Genomic DNA, 22,358 nt, shown 5'->3' with positions numbered 1-22,358 from the left:
CCATTAAGCGCCTGCTCAAGACTCGTGACTGTCTTCCTTGAGAAGCCTTCCATCATCATCACAAAGCTCGCCACATCACAACTCTTGAACTAGGCTTTTATTTACAATTTTCTTTTATCTAACCAAAAATAAGAACTCATGAATTTTAAATACATTGCTTTTCCGTTATACTGCATTTAAATTAGCCCATTTTCTAAACACTCACAACCAAACAACCCCTAACTCAAACTCAAAGCATTTGAATTTTATATAGAAACATTATCTTCTTCTCGAACTATTATCTACTGAATGGGCAGGCTCCAACCATGGCCGGGCTCCTTCACCCCTAATAACTCCTTAGTGCCCTCTATAGCATTCTGGTCACCCAGAGCCTCATGTTACTTAGGTACTCTGTGATGAAATTTCCCATGATTAAATCCATAGGCGTGGATGAAATGCCGTTGGATATTGGCATGATAGCGTCGATGCTCGACCAGAGAGGCCAAGCTAGACCAAAAAATGAAAAATTTCTATTAGACATGATAAACTCTCTATCCAGTACTCTTCCACCATTCCTATCGCCTTTTACCCGCTCAGGAGATGATATTCTTTATAGACTAAGAACTTACCATATACAAAAACAATCACAAGCTGTTTCCTCACAAAAAAATCTGGCATCTTTCCAGATATTTATGAAATATAAATCGCTCTAAAATGCCGGTTTCATTGGGAGTTTCATGATCTATGAGTCTCAAGATATTGCAGCTAAAAATGTGATGGGAATGCTGGACGAAAAAAGAATACAGGAGGGTGAACTAAAAATAATTATGAATTGAAAACAACTCACAAGTACATATATTGTCGTAAATTCTTAGTTCTCTTCTTGGTCTTCAGTTTCCTGAAGGCGCAGGATTCAATCTGCCTGATTCTCTCTCTGCTAACACCCATTAGCTCTCCAATTTCCTGTAGGGTCTTCATCCTTCCATCCTCCATTCCGAACCTCCATCGAACCACCTTCTGTTCCCTCTGGTTCAAGCAATCAAGAGTTTTGTTCAGATCCTCCTTCATGAATTGCTTAACAAGTATCTCCTCTGGAGTTAATGCTTCTGGATCTGACACTATTTCCTGCAAATGTAAAATCTTTCAGAGCTCCATCAATGATTATGACAATGAACAATGCACAGCATTGGTTGGGTGTAACAAACCGAAGGTTTTAAAGATTCGTTTATTCCGATTTTCTGATCCAAAGAGATGGGGGCTTTAGGGGCTAGCATAACCGCTGTAAACCTCTTCATGGTCAGCCCAGCTGCCTCTGCTACTTTCTCATTGTCAGGATGCTTTCCATTCTCAATATAGAGCTGCTTTCTTGCTTCTCTAACTCGATAACTTGCCTCCACCATATGGAACTGAACATAGCCCAAGTAAATGGCATTAAAAAACAACAATGCTTTCCTGAATTCATCTTATATGTCAGAACAGATGATAACAGGGTTCAAATTGATAAACAATCAAAACAACAATGCCACCTTGATGTTCTAAAATGAACTAAATCCGATGGAAACCATTTTCTAGGGAGAAAAATAAAAATAATAACTATGAATTTGGCATCAACGCACCAGTAAATGATGCATGCACAAGCAAACATAAAAGTTCAGCCATTTCATATTACAGAGAAAGTCAACACAAAGGCTGTAATTTTTCACCATTATCAGGATATTGTAGCTCTTTACGAAAGATGTTTTGCAAGAAATGGAGTATAGGAAGTACAACAAAACAAAAGATAGATTCTCCACATCAAAAGTACAAGCGGTCCCTCACTCAGAAGTAAACAAGATAACTAAATCACTTCAATACGATGACTAAGTCCACATTACACAAACAGATAATGAAAAAAAAAGTATTTCATGTAAATGATCTTTAGTTTCCAGCAACTCATGCAGATATTATGGTCAACAGTGATTGTTGTGTATGTCCGGGCTGGAATGTTTTCTTGGCCGTTTTTTTTGGATAGACTAAATCCACAAACAGATGTAACTCTAAATGGACCGCCATGTTGAGTTTGAAGAATGTTATTCAAAAAAATACACTGAAAATTGTTATTGAGCTGAACAAATTGATTTTTTTTTATAAATAAAAGAGTTTTTCATCAACCAATGCATAAGACAAACAGAAAATTTGGCCAAAATAAATTTTGATTGTCAGGGAACTTTATTATGTTTCGAGACATAATTTTTTATGAAAAACAAACCTTTTTTGAATTCAATCTCAATAATTGATTAGGCAATTTGAAAACTCGACCTTAAATTGTAATATGTATGTTTGGGCTAAGGCAATAAAGATGGTCCATTTAGAAGTCAATCTAATATTAATATATTAATAAAATTACTGGCTAAGAGTTAATATACATAAATCTTAATAAAAATAAATAAATGATGAAAATACAATTAAACTTAATCAATATTTTTGCATTGATTAGTTCATTTAAGGTATCATAATATTTTTGATTTATTTATTTTATTAATTATAACCAATGAATGGTTAACTATGATGCACAGACACAGACACGGCGACACGGATACGACACGACACGGACACGGGACATGTCAGTTATTGATAATATAGGACACGGATACGGGTTGGACACGGTATTATAATTTTTATATTTAAAAAATAATATATAAAAATTAAATAAGTATAATTTTAAAAATAATTTGAAAATAATAAGTCATTTAACTAGAATTTGTGCTTAAAATGATTAGTATTAGGATGTCGAGAGTCAGTCATCGATGTCGTTTATCAGTCACTGAGAGAGGAGATGAAAATACCTTCATTGTCAAAAAGAAAAGAAAATGAGAATATTTGATGATTGGGTATTAAGTGCAGACGTTGATTTGGTGTTGTGAATAAGAAATAAGAAATTTAGTTTAAATCCCACCAAATACAAGAAATTATATTTAAAAAAATTTATAAAATATTTAAGATATGTGTGTCGGACATGCGTGTCCAATTTGTATTTAATATTTTTTAATCGGACACATTTTCGGCGTGTCCGACACGTGTCGGAGAAGTGTTGGATGAGTGTCGTGTCGGATACAGAGTCGGACACTGAACGCCTCTTTGAGGAAAAGTGTTGATGCATCATAGATGGTTAATATTCAAATCCTCACTAAGTTCTTTAAGGCCTAGCAACTTGGAAGGATACAAAAAACCAATATTGATTCAATATTATTTTCGGGAATTTACATACAGACTACAAAATTTTTATCTATTTAAATTTCTAACACTTAAATTCATTTTTACTTACAAAGAAAATGAGCAAAATGGTCCCCTAACTCTTTATGAAGAACCAAAATGGTTCCCAACTATATTAAATGACCATTTTGGTCCCTCAAGTCTTTAAGGAGGAATCAATATAGTTTCATGATGGGACTATTTTGATTCCTCCTTAAGAAATTAAGAGACCAAAATGGACCTTTAATATATATCGGGACTTTTTTTTTCATGAAGAGTTTAGGGACATTTTGATCTTTTTCTCTTTACATGCATAGAACACACCTCTCAAAATCACATAAAAATACCATTGATATTAACTTATTTAAAGTAAAACACATCTTCTCATACATAAGCTTTGATGTGATTTATAAACTAAAGTGATATAGAAATAAATATAAATATTTAGATGTTAGTTATATAAATACATAAGAATTATTTGATACGTATGCAAATTCATTTTTTGTATAACAAAGCATATGAGATGAAATAAGATAACTTTCAATCGATTAAAATTATCAATTATATGCAAAACAATAGTACAAGAGATTTTGAGAATGTATCATTCTGAAAGAAAGCTCTCTTGAATAAAATTTTAAGACATTTCATCATGACACTCCCAATAGAATTTCAAAATATATATATATTGTTGGAGGTGTAGGTTAGGGGAGACTGGAAAGAGAGAGAGAGAAAAAAATATAGGAGAAAATTCTCTTTGTAAATAAAATTTTATTTGAAGGGGCGGTTTGGTTTGAAGTAAATTGAGTGTAAATTATTTCAAATGCAAGAGCCTTGAGAATATTGGGATTTGATTTGAAGTAAAGAAAATGCAGTGTAAAATTTTAGTGCATTTAGAATTCATCATCTAGTTCAATTTTAATATATTTAGAATTCCTTAGATTTTAACGAGTTCCAAATACACCATAAATTCGACTGTCGTCTACCACCATTTCCGCCAGTCACCGCCCACCTCTGATGGCCGCAGAACACCATCGCCGCCACCCAACTTCAAACTTTGCTACCACCGGCCACCATCTACCTCCGACCTTTGCTTCCGCATCCACTCGGCACCGACAGCTGGCCGCCCACCACCAGCGTATCTTAAATATTTTATGAATTTTTAAAAATATAAGTTCATGTATTTAAAATTTTCACTTATTTAAAATATAAAAATTAAACTTCTTATTTCTTATCCACAACACCAAATCAATCACCGTCTCAATATCGACGATAATACCCTCTTAATATTGATGCCCAATATTTATTGCATAACATCAATTCCAGACTTTTGGCATCTCTCTCGATGACTGATAAATTGCATAGATGTTCGACTCTCGATATCCTAATATTAATCATTTTAAGTAGAAATTCTAGTTAAATGATTTCTTATATCTAAATTATTTTTAAAATTATACTTATTTAATTTTTATACACTATTTTTAAAATATAAAAACTATAATACCGTATCCATCCCGTGTCTATGTCCTATATTTTTAATAATTGACGTGTCACATCACTACAGGAAATTCATGAATTACCGGCGATCAAGATCGACGGTTTTGTGATCGCCGGTAATAATGACGGTTTAACCGGCGATTTGGCCGCCGATAAATACTGGCGGTCTAATCGACAGTTTTTTAAACAACCGCTGCTGGAATTTGATGCGGTCAAATAACCGCCGGTTATTCTGCCAGGAGTAGTTATTACTGTCGCATTACCGGCGGTTTAAACCGCCGGAGTTAAGTGATTTTGTTCCGGTGGTCCTAACCGCCGAAACACCACTGGAAAAAGCCCTAAAATAATACATCCCCAGCCTTCCATTTCATTTGCTCGCAACTTCTTCACTCTCCCTTCTGACAGTCGCTCTGTCTCCGCAGCCCTCTCGCGTGATAGAGAAGCTCCTCCAACCGCCGACAAACTGGTCCATCCACCGTCCCTTACCCTCCTTACCCTCACCCATATTATTATACAAATAAGAGAAGCTCATAAGAGAAAAAATAATGAGATATGACCGAATTGAATAATCTAAGAACGAGATCAGATGGAGATCATGCAAAAAATTGAGAGTTTATTTATAATATTTTAGATAGATATTTCAGTTATTTTAACCTAAATTCTTAATTATTTTATTGAGTGATTGTTGTTCATTCTTTTAATTTTATAATTTTTTTTAGGAGTTTAAGTGCTTTAGTGATATCAAAAATTAAATGATATAGAGCTCGTTAGATTCTTCTCATCAACATGTTCATTTTGATTGTAAATACATAATATTCGAAAATCATTTGGTCCCTCAAATAGGAACATGAAGTTTTCAACTACACCTTGGATGCTTGATTTAGGACTATTTCAAGGTACCTATAATGTATTTTGATTAGTCTCATAATAACCACCCGCTGACTAAGAATGTACTTATCCGATCAAGATAAATCATTCAATCATATTAAGAATCAAATGAACCTTCATATGTTTATGTATATATGATTTGTCCTTAGTTTTTGTATATTAGTGTGTGGTTGAAGGTAGTCAAACACTTTCTCTTCTAAGTTGAAATCTACAATGTTTATTATTTTATGTTCCTAATCATATTAGAAATTAACCCTTAATTTTTGTAGATTAGTGTGTGCTTTGATTGCTTTCTTAATTCTTATGTATAATTTATAAATTATAATGTCGTGTCCGCGCCGTACCATACCGTATCGGTGTATCCGTATATTGTATTTTTAAGAATTGACGTGTCCCGTATCTGTATCGTATCGTATCTGTATCGTCGTATCCATATCGGTGCAACATAGCCAAAATCTTTCTTGACATTTTTAATAGGTTGTAGTCTTTCTTGATATTGTAGCTTTACGAACAACATTTTTCATTCCCTCTGTCGAGTCTCAGTAGAATGAAGAATAAGTTTAACTCCTTATGGCTATTCATGATGTTTAAACATGAAGTAGTCTCGAAAGTATAGCATGTACACTTGTTCAGGGTGCATATCTTCTAATAATTGATTTTATAACTATGTAGGGGTACGTTTGCTTCAACGTCCAAATGACTATCCAAGAAGAGAGATATTGGATATATAAAAGATTGTTACTGGGTCGAAGAGAATTAACAAATGAATTTATACAGAGAGTTGAGACTTTCATTCAAGTTGCATCTCAACTACCTTCCTTTAAGTTCGATAAAATATTTAGATATCCATATTCGAAGCATAAAAATTAAGCATTCCTCAAGCCCGATGATGTGAAGCTTGATTTATATCGTAGGGGATTTCTTCCAGACTATCAGATTTGGACATCACATGGCGAGTATGAGCCACACAGAGATACTCATGCCGGTCCATCTATAGATTATGAAACATTTAATAAAGATCAAATGAGTAGACCATGTGAAGAATTTATTTTTGATATAACAGGTCCTAATGTAAGGGCTAGTGTGGAAGAGCCACCAAATGCAGAAACCAAAAAATTCTTTGAGTTACTATGCATCTCAAAAACTAATTTGAGACGGTTGCAATACTCATTCGGAATTGTCGATTGCAGTGAGGATGCTAAGTATTCAAACTGAGTATAATATTCCTCATGATTGTTTCAATAACTTCATTGGTTTTCTCAAGGAAACTAATCCAATGGATAATTTAATTCCCTCAGATTTGTACCGAACAAAAAAATTAGTATCCAAGTTGGGTCTCATTACTATAAAAAAATTGATTGTTGTATCAATGGATGTATGTTATACTATAAGGATGATGTAACAAAAGTTTATTGTCACACCAGCAATGCTCCTCGGCTTAAGTCAAACTCGGAAAAACAACATTGTCAAAAGAAAGATGTTCCATATTCCCGTTTATTTTATTTACCGATCATTCCAAGACTTGATCGACTCTATGCATCAATGAGTTCAGCAGGCCATATGAGATGGCATAAGGAGAAATTAGCAAACAGTGTTGTTCTTTCTCATCCATCATATGCTGAAGTGTGGAAACATTTTGATCAAGTGCATGCTTCATTTGCTGCTGAACCCCACAACATAATATTGGGATTATGTGCCGATGATTTTACTCCATATAGTCAAGCAGCTACACCGTACTCTTGTTGGCCAGTTATACTAACATCATACAACCTTCTACCAGAAATGTGTATGACTACTCCGTACATGTTCTTAACACTTATAATACCTGGACCACATAATCCAAAAACAAAAATTGATATTTTTTTGCAACCATTAATTGATGATCTCAAGTTATTATAGGAAGAATGTGTTCTCACATATGACATGTCAACAAAACAAAATTTTCTCCTTCGAGCTGCATTGCTGTAGAACATTGACAATTTTCTAGCTTATGGTATGTTGTCTGGTTGGAGCACAGCAGAAAAATTAGCATGTCCTTACTGCATGGAGAATACTAAAGCTTTCACACTAAAACATGTAGAGAAAAATACTTGGTTTGATTGTTATCGTGTGTTCTTACCTGCTGATCATCAATTTCGGAGGAATAAGAAAATATTCATTAAAAATAGAGTTAAGAGGCCACCTCATCCACCCAGATTAAGTGGTGATGGTGTACTAGAAAGACTTTTTGACTTTCTCACAATTATTGATTTTCTAATGTTATCAGAGTCTAAATATCCGAGATATGGTGTTCAACATAATTAGATTAAAAAAAGTAATTTCTGGACATTACCATATTGGAGAACTAATTTGATAAGACATAATTTTGATGTTATGCACATTGAGAAAAACTTTCTAGACAATAATTTTAATACAATTATGGATGTTAAAGGTAAAAATAAAGATAATGTCAAAGGATGAACATTAAAGATTACTGTCGGTGAAAAAAACTGGAGTTGGTAACAACCACCGATGGCAAAATAATGAAGCCCAAATCACCTTACTCTTTCACGTTAGAGTAAAAAAGATCAATATGTCAGTAGTTTAAAGGTTTAAAAATATTTGATGGCTATGGATCAGATATAAGCCGATGAGTTGATTTGAAATCTGCGATGCTATTTGGACTAAAAAGTTATGATTGTCACATAATTATGGAGGTTCTTCTTCTGATCATAGTATGTATGTTATCAGATTACATATCAAATCCGTTGACTGAGCTTAGCATTTGCTTCAAAGACCTATGTTCATCTAAATTAAGCGAAGATGTTTTACGGAGAAGCGAGGAAAACATACCAATCATCCTCTACAAGTTAAAAAAAAAATTCCCCGAGATTTTTTGATTCTATAGAATATCTTCCAGTCCATCTACCTTACGAAGCTAGAGTTGGTGGACCTGCACAATATTGTTAGATGTATCCTTTCGAGATGTAAAATATATTTTTATTAAGTCTTCAATATTTTTGAATAAGTTGATAACATATGTTTATTAACTTGATAATTGTAATTGTTTAATAAATATTTGAACAAATTGAAGAAATATGTTAAGAATAAAGCACGACCAGAATGATCGATATGTGAAGCATATTTGTCTCAAAAAACCACTCATTTTTGCTCATACTACTTTGAGCCCCATATAAGGAATACAAGAACAAAGATTGGTCGTAACATGGACTTCGATGTAGAAGAACAATCACAGGCTACACTATCAGTATTTAGAAGTCATTGAAAGCCCAATGACAAATGTGTTGAAAGATTTCTCAATGATTTAGAAATCAAAACAGTGAATTTATATATGCTACTGAACTGTGAAGAAGTTGAACCAATCTTAGAGTAAGTTCTTCCATAATGTGCATATAAGTAATATTTATTTAAAATACTAAAGTATTATTTGGATGATTTATCATCAGGCATTTCGTAAGCAATTTACCTTTGACGGATTCTAAGGATATTGAGCAAATTGTTGCAAATGAATTTCCAACTTGATTTAGATCTTATGTGAGCTCATAAATTTTAAAATTTTTATTTAAATTACATTTTATTTAATACAAAAAATATTAATATTTAAAAAAAAATTAGGTACATAACCTTGATAATAATTATTTCAATAAAGGTTTGCAAACACTAGCATGGGGTCCAATGCGAGAAGTAAAGACCTGATCAATATATATAGTGAATGGGTTCAGATTTTATACTAAGTTGTAGAGTGAAGGAAGAAAAACTGAAAATTGTGATGTGTTAGAGGGATACTCATGAAGAAGATGAGTGTGATTATTACGATATTCTGAATGAGGTTCTTGACCTAGAGTGCCCATGCGAAGATGAGAACTTTGTAAGCTTGTTTAACTGTCAATGGTATGATCCAGTACATAATAGATGCACAAGGGTTCATCCTGCGTATGGTTTAGTAGATGTAAAACATAGTAGAAAATACGAGAAGTTTGATTCATTAGTGTTAGCAAGTCAAGCTATTCAAGTTTATTTCAACAAACATCCCAGTGGTCGTAGAGATAAACAAGATTGACTAACTGTCATAAAAATAAAAGCACGGGGGATAATTGATCAATTATATATTGTAGCAACTGCACATCAAGAGGATGAAATGTCAAGTTGTAGACCTGTTGAAATTGAGAAGATGCCAACTACAACCCTAGTATTGAAATGCAGTTAGAAGATGTGAATAGTTCAACTAGCTCATCAAATGAGAACGAGGATGAAAGTGGAGATACCCTGAAGAGCAATGAAAATATTTCAGATTATGAGTAGTTTTTATAATTTAAAATTATAATTTTTTATAATTTATAATTGTAGGATTATAGTTTTTGTAATATTTCTGAATAGTTTTTGTACTTATAAAATTGTACTTTTTATATTTTGAGCAATAAAAATGTTATTCATTATTTTTGTAATTATAGTTTTTGTACTTATAGAATTCTTTTTTTTATAATTCATTAATGTGTATTCTGTATTCTTTATTTTTTATTTATTACAATGCTTTACTAATTGCTTTTTTTAATGTATATGGCTTCAGGTGACGATCCTCCTCGTAGATCCTTTGCCTCAAAGTTTTCTAAAAAAAAATTGAGTATTAATCCTAACAGACCTAGACATCCTAATGAAAATGAGGGGCAGAGATTAATTCCACTAGTTATACCATCACTACCATGACCCAAGAGTTAGCAGTAGTTCCCTAGTAAGCAGGATCAGGGTCAGTCAGATCCACCTGTTGTTGTACCACCACCCTTTCCTGGGTACTTCCCTCCTCCGTCGACGAGTCCTCACTTTCCCTCTCCAAATCAGGCACATGCAGCTCCATTCTATCCATATTACCCCCCACCATCATCACAAATTGGTTCATCCACCGTCCCTTATCCTCCTTACCCCCACCTATATTATTACCCATATCCGGTGTAGCCAGAGAACGGAGGACCATCTAGACTAGCAGAGGTTGGTGTTGGGGGTCATACAGCTACAGCAGATAAGCGTCAATACATTGAGCCTGAGGGCGATACGTAAGTTCAGTTTATGTTCTCAAGTTTCTTGTATTTTGATATATTATATATTATTAACAAAAAATTGACCTGCAGCTTCAATCCTTCAAGGCCACCTACTCACAAAATTCGAGATATTATAAGAAACAAATATGATGCTTCTTATTTATCATGGAAGAAGATCCCAAAGAAAATTAGGGATATGTGATTTGGAGAATTTCAGGTATACTTATTTGGCATGAATTAAAATATTTGATTTAATTTGTATTAATATTTTTTATTATGCCTATATTTTTTTACATAAAGAATTTAGGTTGTTACCTGAGCATAACATGAGGATCATAACAAATTTTAAGAGGAGAGAATCAACCCGTCTTAGGGGCATGTTCACGGACATTAGAAAGTCTAGACAGCATCCAATATGGATTGGAGAGGGCGTATGGGCAGAATTGAGTAGAGCTTGGGCGAGCCCTGAGTTCACTAAAATAAGATAGCAGAATAAGTAGAACAGAGCATCTGATTGTGGGGGTTTAGGAAGTTCTCTTCATACTGGCGAATCTGTTCCTCATACGGAACATAGACAACGACTGGTAAAAGCTTTAATTTAGTTTAATAAATATATTTATATTATTATAAATATATTTTCTATTTTTAGAAAGAGTTTCTTGGCCGAGAGCCGACACCATTGGAGTTGCATATAAGAACTCACCAACATCAAGCTGACCATCAGTGGATGATGAAAAGGCTAAAAAGGCTCATGTGAGTATAATTTTTTGGAATTTGGGAACATAAATTTATTATAAAAAAACTCATTCTAATATCAATATATTTTATGGATTTAATCTCTCAGGATTATTTTGTATGAGCTCGGGAAAGTCGTTAGTTCACTGACGATGAATCATCTTCAGGATCAACTCAGTATTCTGAGTATCATACATGGTCAGATGTTGTTGGAGGAAAGCATAGGGGGAGGGTATATGGCTTGGGTTCGCAAGGCTATGCTTATGAGGGCAGTTCATTCACCTTAGCATTTTATGATCCAAGTGGAGCTGAAGAAAGTGTAAGCCAGAGGATTGCAACGCTAACGAGAGAGATAGAAGATATGATAAAGGTTCAAAATGAGATGCAGGCAGAGCTATTTTCCTACAAAGATAAAAATCAAAAGAAGAAAGAGCAAGAGCAAGAGTAGCCACATGCATTACCAGACAGCGAGGATACGGAGGAGAATTAGTACTCTTTTTGTTTGATGAACTTATTATCGACTTATTGTAAACTTATTTGGTTTGATGAACTTATGTGCAAACTTATGATGAACTTAGTTAGTTTGACTTATTGTTTGTTATGAACTTATTATGAGTTGATTTGTTTTGATGAATATATTTGTGATAATTATTGTGATTGATTATAGTGGTATGTTGCCCATATTTGTAAAAATTATTATATTTTATGTGTAGGTTTAGAGTTTAGAGTGAAAATCAGTAAAATAGAGGGGAGGCTATCAATTTTTTTTCAGATGCTATAGGTTTCTGGCGGCCAAACCGCCAACTTCGATATCGGATGGCTGATGGAAGCCGCCGGAAGATTACTATTACCGCCGGTAATTTTCGGCAGCTTACCGACAGTTTGTGGCGGTTCTCCGGAGATACGCTGGCGGTGGCTCCGCCGTAATTCCTTCGGCCATGACCGCCGTTAAACCGCCGGTTCCTTACCGATGCTATACCGGCGGTACAGCCGCCGAAAAAATTTGACATAATCATCGGTTAAACAGCCGGTATATCGCCAGTAAATAACTGGCGGTCACCGGCGTCATGACCGTCAGAACAAAACCGGTTGTACTCACCACCGGTTACTTAAACCGCCGAAAATACACCGCCGGAAACGATTTCCTACGCGGTTTTTTCCAACGGATTTTAAACCGCCTCAAAGCCGCCGGAATTTTACAAAACCACTGGAAAGCTTATGATAACCGTCGGAATAAGCCGCCGGTACGGAGTGATTTTCCTGTAGTGCGTGCCCGTGTCATGTCATGTCCATGTCGTCGTGTCCATGTCTGTGCATCATAGGTATTCCTTATATATTGCATTCGTTTTTTAGCCAAGCAAATAGCCCCTAAAAACGAATTGACTTCAAATCTTAATAAGAGTATATACAAGTTTCATTCTTAAGTTTTTTTTTTTCAAAGAATCCTCTCATCTATAATCTCATTAATAATAAATTTTTAATACTTCAAAAAATTCAAAAGTTTAAGAGAGATTCATTTTAAAATGATGCCCTCACCTTAATGATTTTAGGAAAAAAAAAATACTTATATCCCTCTTCCTAAATCTATACTATGCAGATGAGCATAAGATGTCCCCAAAAAAATTCATAAATGGCCTTTTTACAATGCATAAGTTGAATTTAATGAACTATAATAAGAAAAAAAATAAATTTTATATAGGTTAAGCTAGATGTGGGATAAAAATATACAGGATGAAATGAGAAATAATTAATTAGATAGATAATAAAACTAGTTGGACTTATTGAAGATGAGCAAATAAAAATATCATTGAGTGATTTGAGTGGTTTGGGCATGGCCAAAAGATGCAATTCTAATAATGGCATCTAGAATTAAATAGAAAAGTATAGTAAAAAAATTCATAGACCAAAAATAACATAGCAAAAACTTATGCAAAATACTTCACAAACTAGAGCTAGCATCTGCAGCACTCAACAGGAATAATGGAGAAATAAGAAATAAAGTCCATATAATTTGGAAAAGGTTGATATGTAAAATGATCAAAATTACAAGTTGATCTTGAAATGGAAGTCATAAAAGACAATAGAAATGAGATCTAGGTCATTGGTTGGGAAAATATTGGTGGAAGAAAAAGATGGAAAGTGTACAAGACATTAGCAAAAATAATTAAATAATAGTGGTGATCAAATAGTGGCTCGGGGTGGAAGTAACTTGATAAGAAGAATGAAAAGAGAATTGAGAAAATCAATTCCATATAATTTGGATAAGGTTGATGATGCAATATGTCTAAAATTGATGAGTTAATCAAGAAATGGTAGTCATAGAAGACAATAGAAATGATATCAAGGGCATGGGCATTGATTGAGAAAATATTAGTGGAAGAAAGTGGTAGGAAGTGTTCAAGCCAACAACAAAAATAGTTAGAGAAGCAATATCGGTGATCAAAAGTGGCACAGGGGCGGTAGCACTTTGATGAGAGGAATGTCACTATAATAATTCTTTCTCTCCCTCTCTACAAAACTTGTTTTAAGATGGGGGAATAACGAAAGAGCCAATTAAGATTATGGAATCACCAAAAGATAGCCAACCAGTGGTGGCCAACACATATGATCACAAGGATTATAGTGGTTAAATAGGTGAAGTGAGCTCAATCATGTAAAGGTTAGGCTACCATGATGATCTTGTACTAATTAACTAAATATGAAATACCTTTGATAAGCTTGGGAAATCAGAAAGAATTCCAGGCAAAGAGAAAGAAACAAAATGCTAGAGGAAAAGGGACAAGGAAAATCTTTCAAAGATGGGAAGAAATTCTCAGAAAGGGGACGATAAATTGAATCTTAGAGGAAGACAAAAATAACCCGAGGAGATTTCAATGCAATATTCAGATCCATGAAAACATTGGGCCTTAATTATATTCCTTTCCCAGCTACAAAGAAGGAAAATTCATAGTATAGAAGAAAAATACTCCAAATAAAAAAGGAAGAGAAGTAGAGAATAAATCAAAATATTCAAAGTAGATAGTTCTAATAAGCCTTCATGAATATTTCATCAATGCACATGTAGTTCAAGCAACTTCATAGAGCTATTGTTGACTCATTTTTCTAGGCGTAGCAAGCCAAATGGATGACAGTCTCTATCAGTGGGCAAGGGTATAGGCATTCTTTAAGGAATCCCTTGAGCATAGTGTGATAAAAAGATCAAAAATTCCCAACCAATTTCCTACTTTCATCACAAAAAAGATTTCAATGTAAAGGCCAAAACTGGGTCAAAAAAGAAAATAGATGCCTCGTTCTCATTTAGGTCATGTGATGCGGACATCTGATTATGAAAGGTCTTTCAGAGATATAACCGACGATCGACGGCCACGATCACGCCAATTTACTTTTGAGTATTCATATGTATTTGTTTTATTTATTTGATTTATTTAGCTTTTTTGTAGCTTTTCCCATTTTTCCCTTTACTTAAAGGCTTTGTCGTATGTATGCCCTAGGGGCAACGTAGTATTTTATTTCCCTTTCATTGTAGGAGGCTATATATAAGCCACATATGTTTCTTTTGAAGTTAATGAATGAAATATAATGAAATTTTTGCATATTGAGTTCTTGTGAGAGCTTGAAGAATCTTTGGAGAGGAATCCCTTAGAGAAGGAAGCGGATCACCCACCAACCTTGGAAGAGTTCGGGTTCGTGGCTTTCATGTTATTCTCTATCCTTTCTTTCATCCTCCCCTTCCCCCTTGCCGTTGGCTTAGGGTTTCCCAACCCAAAAACCGTCGGCCTCCACTTCAAGCCCAAGTCCCACTGCCGGCCAATACTCCTTCCCCTTCCCAACAAGTTGCCGGCCATCCAAGGTGGCTCACGCCTTTGATGGGTTGGTCCACTTAATTCCCACCACTACCCTTCAAAACCCACAAACCCTGACCCTAATCCTAGCCTAGCTGTTGGCCACCCCATCTCCCTCTTTGCCTCCAAAATTCAAATCTTCCCATTACTTCTTTCCTTTTCCCTACGAACCACTTTGGGAAAGCATTCAATCCAATCAAACAATCAAGTTTTGAAATTTGAATAATTTTCTAAAATAGAGTTCTATTTTAGGAAATTTCTCCAATCAAATCCAAATCAAATTTGAATTGGATTGGAATTAATTTCCCCTCCTTTATTTGGAATTCCCAAAGAGGCAAGCAATAAAAACTTTCCCCAATCCCCTTTCCCCTTCTTGAAGCCGTCGGCCCCTTCTCTCTACCCGCCCCTCCTCTCTCCAATCCCCTTGATTTGTTTCCAAAGAAGAAACCTAATTCTTGGAAACTTTCAATCCCTTAAGAGGCAATCAATAAAAAATTTCCCCAATCCCCTTTCCCCTTCTTGAAGCCGTCGGCCCCTTCTCTCTACCCGCCCCTCCTCTCTCCAATCCCCTTGATTTGTTTCCAAAGAAGAAACCTAATTCTTGGAAACTTTCAATCGCTTCTCCCTCCACATTAATCCCCTTTCATATTTGGCCTTTTTGTATTTTAGGAAAGTCCAATAAATTAAGCCCAAATCAAATTCAATTTGATTTGGATTTAATTTCCCTTTTGTGGGCTCCGAAAATTCAGCCCCGGACTCCGCCCGCTATTTGCTTTTCTTCGGCGAGGGAGTTTTAACGAATTAGGTTCCGGGGTAAATTTTGGAAGGCATATGGGTTTGTAGATAAGACACTACCTAGAGATTTCTCCCTCATTTGTGAGGACTTTATGATCTGAGTTCTAGTTTCCTATAGGCGCAAGCCCCTATAGTTAATTACCCCTCCCAATAACGAGAGAGAACTTTCGATTAAGGCTAGTCGTTAATCAGATACGTGTTATCTAACATATAGTAGCAGCATAGTTATTTGATTAGAAAATTGGAGGGTTTGAAGGTTTTATATTTAAAATTAGAAATTTCACCATCTTGTACTTAAAGCGAATGGTGGGGGAATGGATGATGGACCCCATCAAGATCCCATGGTTCTGTTGTCCTTAGCCATTATGGTCCTTGGTCTACTTAGTCAGAGGAGGTAGTCGACCCAACCTGACAGAATGATCCTTGTCATCAGCCATGGGTTGCTTCGTCCAAGGGTACCTTGTAGACCTAGGATGGATATTTGCCTGAGAGAACAAATTTGAATCCACCTTAGCTAACAGAGGGCTTTGTGCCCTATCAATCATACCCTATTGATTCATATCTTAAGGATTTGATGCCAATAAGGAACATATTATCTCTGGCCATAACCGGTATCATGTGGTGCCATTTGGCAGCAAAACCACTCGGTTTAGAGGGGCCCGGGTCATTACCCATTTATCCTGTGGTGTCATTTGGCGGCAAAACCATCGGTTACAGGACACGTACCACGTCCTTACTAGCAGAAGATTATTTGAGAATGTATCCTAGTGATATTTTCGACTAGGCATTAGCTCTATGTGAGCTAAAGTAAATTTTAATTTGTCCACCCGACAAACTGTTGCGGAGGGTGGATGAATTTTGCTTTAAGTAGTTTGATGGTTTATATTTCAATTTTAAATATCCGAGATTTGGATGATCTTTTTGGAATTTTGGGAGTTTGGGTGGCATTTTGGATATTTGAAGTTGACCCCTCCGATTGAGATTATCATTCAACACGGCCATCATCGAGATATGAGGGGTCATTTCTATTTAAAGCTTGAACCTTATCGACCCTATCAACTTGCCGATAGGGGATCAAATTTCGTAGGCTTTATGACTTTATTAGTTAATTCATATTTTTATAAGCCTTGAAGGCCTAATATGAATGTATTAAAACAAATATACCGGCCACCACAACTGTTTATTTGTTTAATGGTACGAATCTGAATTCACTTGTTGACCCGCGCAGCATCCTTAAACGTCACGTATGTACCTGTAACACGTTCGTCGGGGCCCATGCGAGTTAATGATTTTATCGATGAATCTTTCTTATAAAAGGCCTTGAAGGCCTAATATAAATGTATAAAATAAATATCTCGGTCTACCTCGTGACAACATATTTATTTAATGGTTCGAACCATATCGAGAAGGATCGGGTTAAAACCTAGATTCATTATTTAGCCCGCGCAGCTTTCGTATACATCACGTGTGTATCAAAAACACGCTCGCCGGGACTCATGCAAGTTCTTGATTGCATACCCCCTTTTAGTGTACCTACGTGTGTACAAGCTACAGTGCATGTGCGGGAGTATTTTGAAATACTTGTAAACGTCTTCTGTCCGCTTATATAGATGTTACAAATCCGGTGGCATTGCGTAGCAGCTTATAGATTGAGTTGTTCTTGATTGCATACCCTTTTAGTGTACCTACGTTTGTACAAACTACAGTGCATGTGCAGGGGTATTTTGAAATACTTGTAAATGCCTTCTATCCGCTTATATAGATGTTACAAATCCGGTGGCGTTGCGTAGCAGCTTAAAGATTGAGTTGTTCGCTGCCTTGTATAGATAGACTGTCGTGCACTACTTATCTCTTTCAATAGTCCATAGGCATTTTCATTCATTGTATTCATCTGCATTTTGTTCATAGATGACACTTCATGTACACAACAGGTCTACTACAAAGGCCCATGGGTACTTGCATCTGCTGCATGTCGTACATTCTTACTTATAGGAGAATGGTGTATTCACCTACATTTGATTGCATGAAGGCGGTATTCACTCCAAATTCTTGAATACCTCTTCATCGTTAGTTCATTGTATGTTGATACTGGATGCTTGCAGCATCCCTACTGTATCACCGGGTGTATGAGACATCTTTGCACATTTCACCATGTTATTCCGTGCATCTCTATTTCATCTTTCTTATGTATAATTGCAGGGAGTGTCACCGTCAGTATGTAGCTCATATGTTTATTGTATGTCAATTTTTCTTGTTTGTAGAAATTCAATGTATTTGTTCTCCATGACATCTTTGAATGTTATGATCATTGATTGAGTTGTATTCCTCACCATCCACTTCTTCATATGTGTTGGTTATTGTCTTTTGAGGGAGTCTAGTGTATTTGCTTACACTTGAATGACATCAGTTGTGTATGAGCTTTAGTGTTCTATTCATGAACACACCAAGGCATTATTGTAACCAAGTTGTTTCCCCTCGATGTTTGCAAGCATGCTGCATTTATTATGTATAACAACTAGCAAATCACTATGCTCATTATATTGCTCGAAGGTTTATAACATGAATAACAATATTATCATTATTGTCATTTGACATTGACATTTGGATTGGCATAATCATCATGGACGGATTTGGGGGCTTCTTTCATTAATGATATCCAGCTTCTTCGAATGAACTTGTGGATCCACTAACATGGACATTATGTCACAGATTGCTTATGTGTAGGTTGAAAGTCCTTTGTTGTAATATTGAGTATATCATCATATGAAAAATCTTGTCTACTTGCAAACCTTTCATCCTCTAAGACTGTTTACAAGATACATGATGAGTTTGATATCAATTCCTTCATTCCAACTGAGAGGATCATTATAGGCTGATCATGATTGCTCAAATACGCTTTATGCTAAAGCTTGTAATCACTTTATATGTCAGTCTTTGTTTTCTTGGATGAGACTCAGACGGATCATCCCCTTTGATTATCATTTGCATTTCTATTGGAATAATAATTCTTTAACCTTTAAGAGCTTAATGTCATGTCTCGAATTCAAATTTCATTGAGTCATTAAGATTTGCATTAGAGATGAAGTGATAATTTCTTAGTGGTACATTAGAAATTTGCAGTTCTATTCAAATTAGGCCTCTTATGAATTGTTCACATTAGTCACATTAAAGCTCAAGTTTTATTAAGTTGTGTTCATGCTCATTGTTCTATTGTTCAAGTCCAAATCAAAGTCCCCTGCGGTCCTTATAGAGTTCAAGTCCGAGTTCAAATCGAGTTCACTTGTTTCAAGTCCAAGCTTATGTTGTCCTTCAAGTTCATTTAAAGTTTATATTCACTTAAATCAATTGCATCAAGTCCATAAGTCCCAAATTGTTCCATGTCATTGTCTTATTTCAGACAAAATTTTGGCAGCCTCCCAGCGTCTCCCCCATTTAGGGGAAAAACCAAGAGGCCGCCTACCCGCCACATCAAGAAAGACGTGCACGGTTGGTGTTTGTGAGACACCGTGGGGATGATTTTTGTTTGTCATCCACCACCCCAAGAAAGGCATGCATGGGTTATTAAAAGTATTTTTTGAAAAAGCAATTTTTTATTACCCCGCCGTGCTAAGAAAAGCACGCACAGGGATTGCCCGCTTCATCGTAAGCTTCGCACCAAGTTTCCTCTCACTAGGCTAAAAAAGTGTGCAAAGGGTCCCTCGGCACGCTGCAAAAGCCGAAAATAGGACTTTTGGAGGGGATTACCCGCCTCGCCATAAGTACCGGAATGAACTTCCTCCCATCATGCTAAGAAAAAGCGTGCATTGGTGGTTATTCGCCCCATTGCAAGTGTTGAGGGTGGGTTCTCTCAAGTTTGAGGATTTATACCTTGGCGAGCGTCGGGGTGGTGGGCACGAAAATTGAGACAACATTTTTTTTATTTTTCTTTTTTTTTAACTTCCAAACAAAAACATAAACTATATATATATACAACAACATTACTATTAGTTAACAAATAAAATAAATAAAAAAAGCAAATAATAACTTATAATAAAATATAATTATTATAACTAAAAATTAATAATAACCTATAATAATAACTATAATAGCAGTTAATACCACTAATACAAAAAAATTAAGTAGCATGTATACCTAATTAGCTAGAGAGTTCGGGTAAGAGCAGGAGGTTGTGAGGTGGAGTGTAAAGGGAGTGGGGTCTACTTGGTTCGCAGAGAAAGGGGAGGTGAAAGCCTTGAAGGAGGTCGGGTTCAGCTAAGTGTCAGCTACAAGCAGAGAGGAGGAGATCGGGTAGGGAGCGGCTTCAAGCAGGTGGATTTCGGTTTGAAGGGTTTTTTTTTTTTTTTTTTTTTGTTCTGTTGGTTAATACTTAGAGGTCAACATCTTTCCCAATTAAAGGGTCTTGTTTTGGTAATCCATAACTCCTCCCCAATCCCCCAAAAATCCACACATGCCGCCGGCCCCATGCATGTCCCCTACTTGAATACTTTCCAAACATCAAATTTCTATCTTTGGGAAGAATTCAAATTTTTCCCTCTCACCTACCCGCCCCCTTCCTCTCTCCAAATCCCCAATAAATCCTTTCAAAATTAAGGGATTAATTAGGGTAAAGATTTTATTAATTCCCTCCATTATTTATTTGAAATTCAAATTTCAAATACCCCATCTTTAATTGGCCAAATCAGAAATCTAATTTTAGATTTCTCTCTTGAAAAGAGTTGCTTTCCTTAGCATTGGCCGGCCATCACCTTCCCATCCCCTCCTTGCTCCGAAATTCATCCCAAACCCTAGCTCTAGGGTTGTCACATTGCAGTCCAGAATTTTTGGACAGTGTCCGGAAGCTGTCCTGCTACCCGGAGATCATCGTGTGCTGTCCAAAATCCTCAGTTTGTTGTTTAAAGAAACCAGTCCAAAGGAACTTGCATCCCACCCGCCAAAGATCATCAAATTGCTGTCCTAAGGCAGCTAGGGGTTGTGTTGCAGTCAACTCTTTCCCCAACACCAAAGCGGCTAAGCCGGAGCTCCGTATTTGTCTTTCCCTTGGTAAATTTTTCTTCCTACTCTTATATCTTCCTAATTCACCTTTCAATTGTGGTTATAGTTTGATTCACAAAGATTCTTGCTGATCCCTCCGCTAAAGCATAGTAATTTAGGAAGTTGAGTGAGGAATCCTTGCATAGCGACTAATCTTACTGTTAGCATAGGGATTTTGTTGAAAAAACTTCCATGTATGCAACGTTAAATTAATTGACTATTTTATAATCTTAACTTCTGCACATGTGATTTGGGCTAAGCTTATTTTATCACCTTATTATTTTATCTTATCGTTAAATCAATATAAGTTATGCTTATTATTGTTTTCTAAATTTAAAACGTGCAAATTTCTTATTCCAATCATTTTTGCATTTATGTCGTGCATCATCATGATTTAAATAAAGATACAACATAATGACCGCCATATAAAGAAAATTAGTATTGCCAAAAACCTATAGAGATGAACTTATTGATGTGAAATGAATAGGCCTCATGAAAAATTTAATAGGGCTCACTCGAGTCAAAAACATGCATGTAAATCTCACCAATATAAGAGAACAAAATCTACATAAAACATTCAACAACAAAAAGAACATTTATAAGGATTAAATAGATATAATATAACATAATTTCTTACTGGTAAGCGTATTGTTCTAGATTGATCAGAAAGAGATTTTCGAACAGATTGTTTGATCCACCAATGTGCATATGTAGAAAATTTAAATCCTTTTGAAGCATCAAACTTCTCAGCACCCCTTAATAGGCCTCGACATCCCTCCTAGAAACAAAAGCAATGACAGTTCTAAGATGAATGCCACAAAAAAGGGTACGAGCATTATCCATCTGAAAACGTAAAAATAAAACCTGAACAAGATCCTGGATGCTCATCCCTGCACCTTGAAAATTTTTTGCAATTGAAATAACGAGTCTTATGTTACTTTTGATCATCTTGTCCTTGCAATGAGTTCCATAGTTTAGTCGCTGCCTCAGGGTCTTTGTATCAAGTCCAGCTGCTACAGCCCATTCTGCAGAAGTTGGTTGTCTGCCAAATCTTTCTACAAGCTCCTCTTGGATTCTCTCAAGCTTTAGTAGGTCCTACATTAGATCATTACCAAGAACATACATCAATGCAAAAAAAAGTAGTTCATCTTATAGAAGGTCAATTGCTGCTATTGTAGAATTCTCCCTTAGGATATATGACTGTATCCAGTGAATTCTTTACTACATGTCTAATATACAAGAAGTAATACATTTCATTACACGAACTCATATCTAAGGAGATGCAGGGATCATTAAAAGGAACAATTTAGCATGTTAAAGGATAGCCTAC

The 22,358-nt window shown here is 35.6% G+C and overlaps 1 protein-coding gene across 1 annotated transcript in view; it reads right to left on the bottom strand.

Annotated features, from left to right (window-relative positions):
- Positions 1-633: 633 nt before the first annotated feature.
- The window catches only part of LOC110103048 (RNA polymerase sigma factor sigB), a 37,755-nt gene continuing 16,030 nt past the window's right edge, over positions 634-22,358 (bottom strand). The window contains exons 4-7 of the mRNA XM_028698273.1: positions 21,893-22,123; positions 21,666-21,806; positions 1,185-1,385; positions 634-1,104 (exon numbers count right to left, since the gene is read on the bottom strand). Of these exons, the coding sequence (XP_028554106.1) occupies positions 823-1,104; positions 1,185-1,385; positions 21,666-21,806; positions 21,893-22,123 (855 nt within the window). The 3' untranslated portion in view covers positions 634-822. The remainder of the gene's footprint in view (positions 1,105-1,184; positions 1,386-21,665; positions 21,807-21,892; positions 22,124-22,358) is intronic.

Source organism: Dendrobium catenatum, unplaced genomic scaffold, assembly GCF_001605985.2.
Source record: "Dendrobium catenatum unplaced genomic scaffold, ASM160598v2 fragScaff_scaffold_1061, whole genome shotgun sequence".
Taxonomy (NCBI): Eukaryota; Viridiplantae; Streptophyta; class Magnoliopsida; order Asparagales; family Orchidaceae; genus Dendrobium; species Dendrobium catenatum.
Note: the sequence above shows the minus strand (reverse complement) of the source record. Positions and strands in the feature narration are given on the sequence as shown.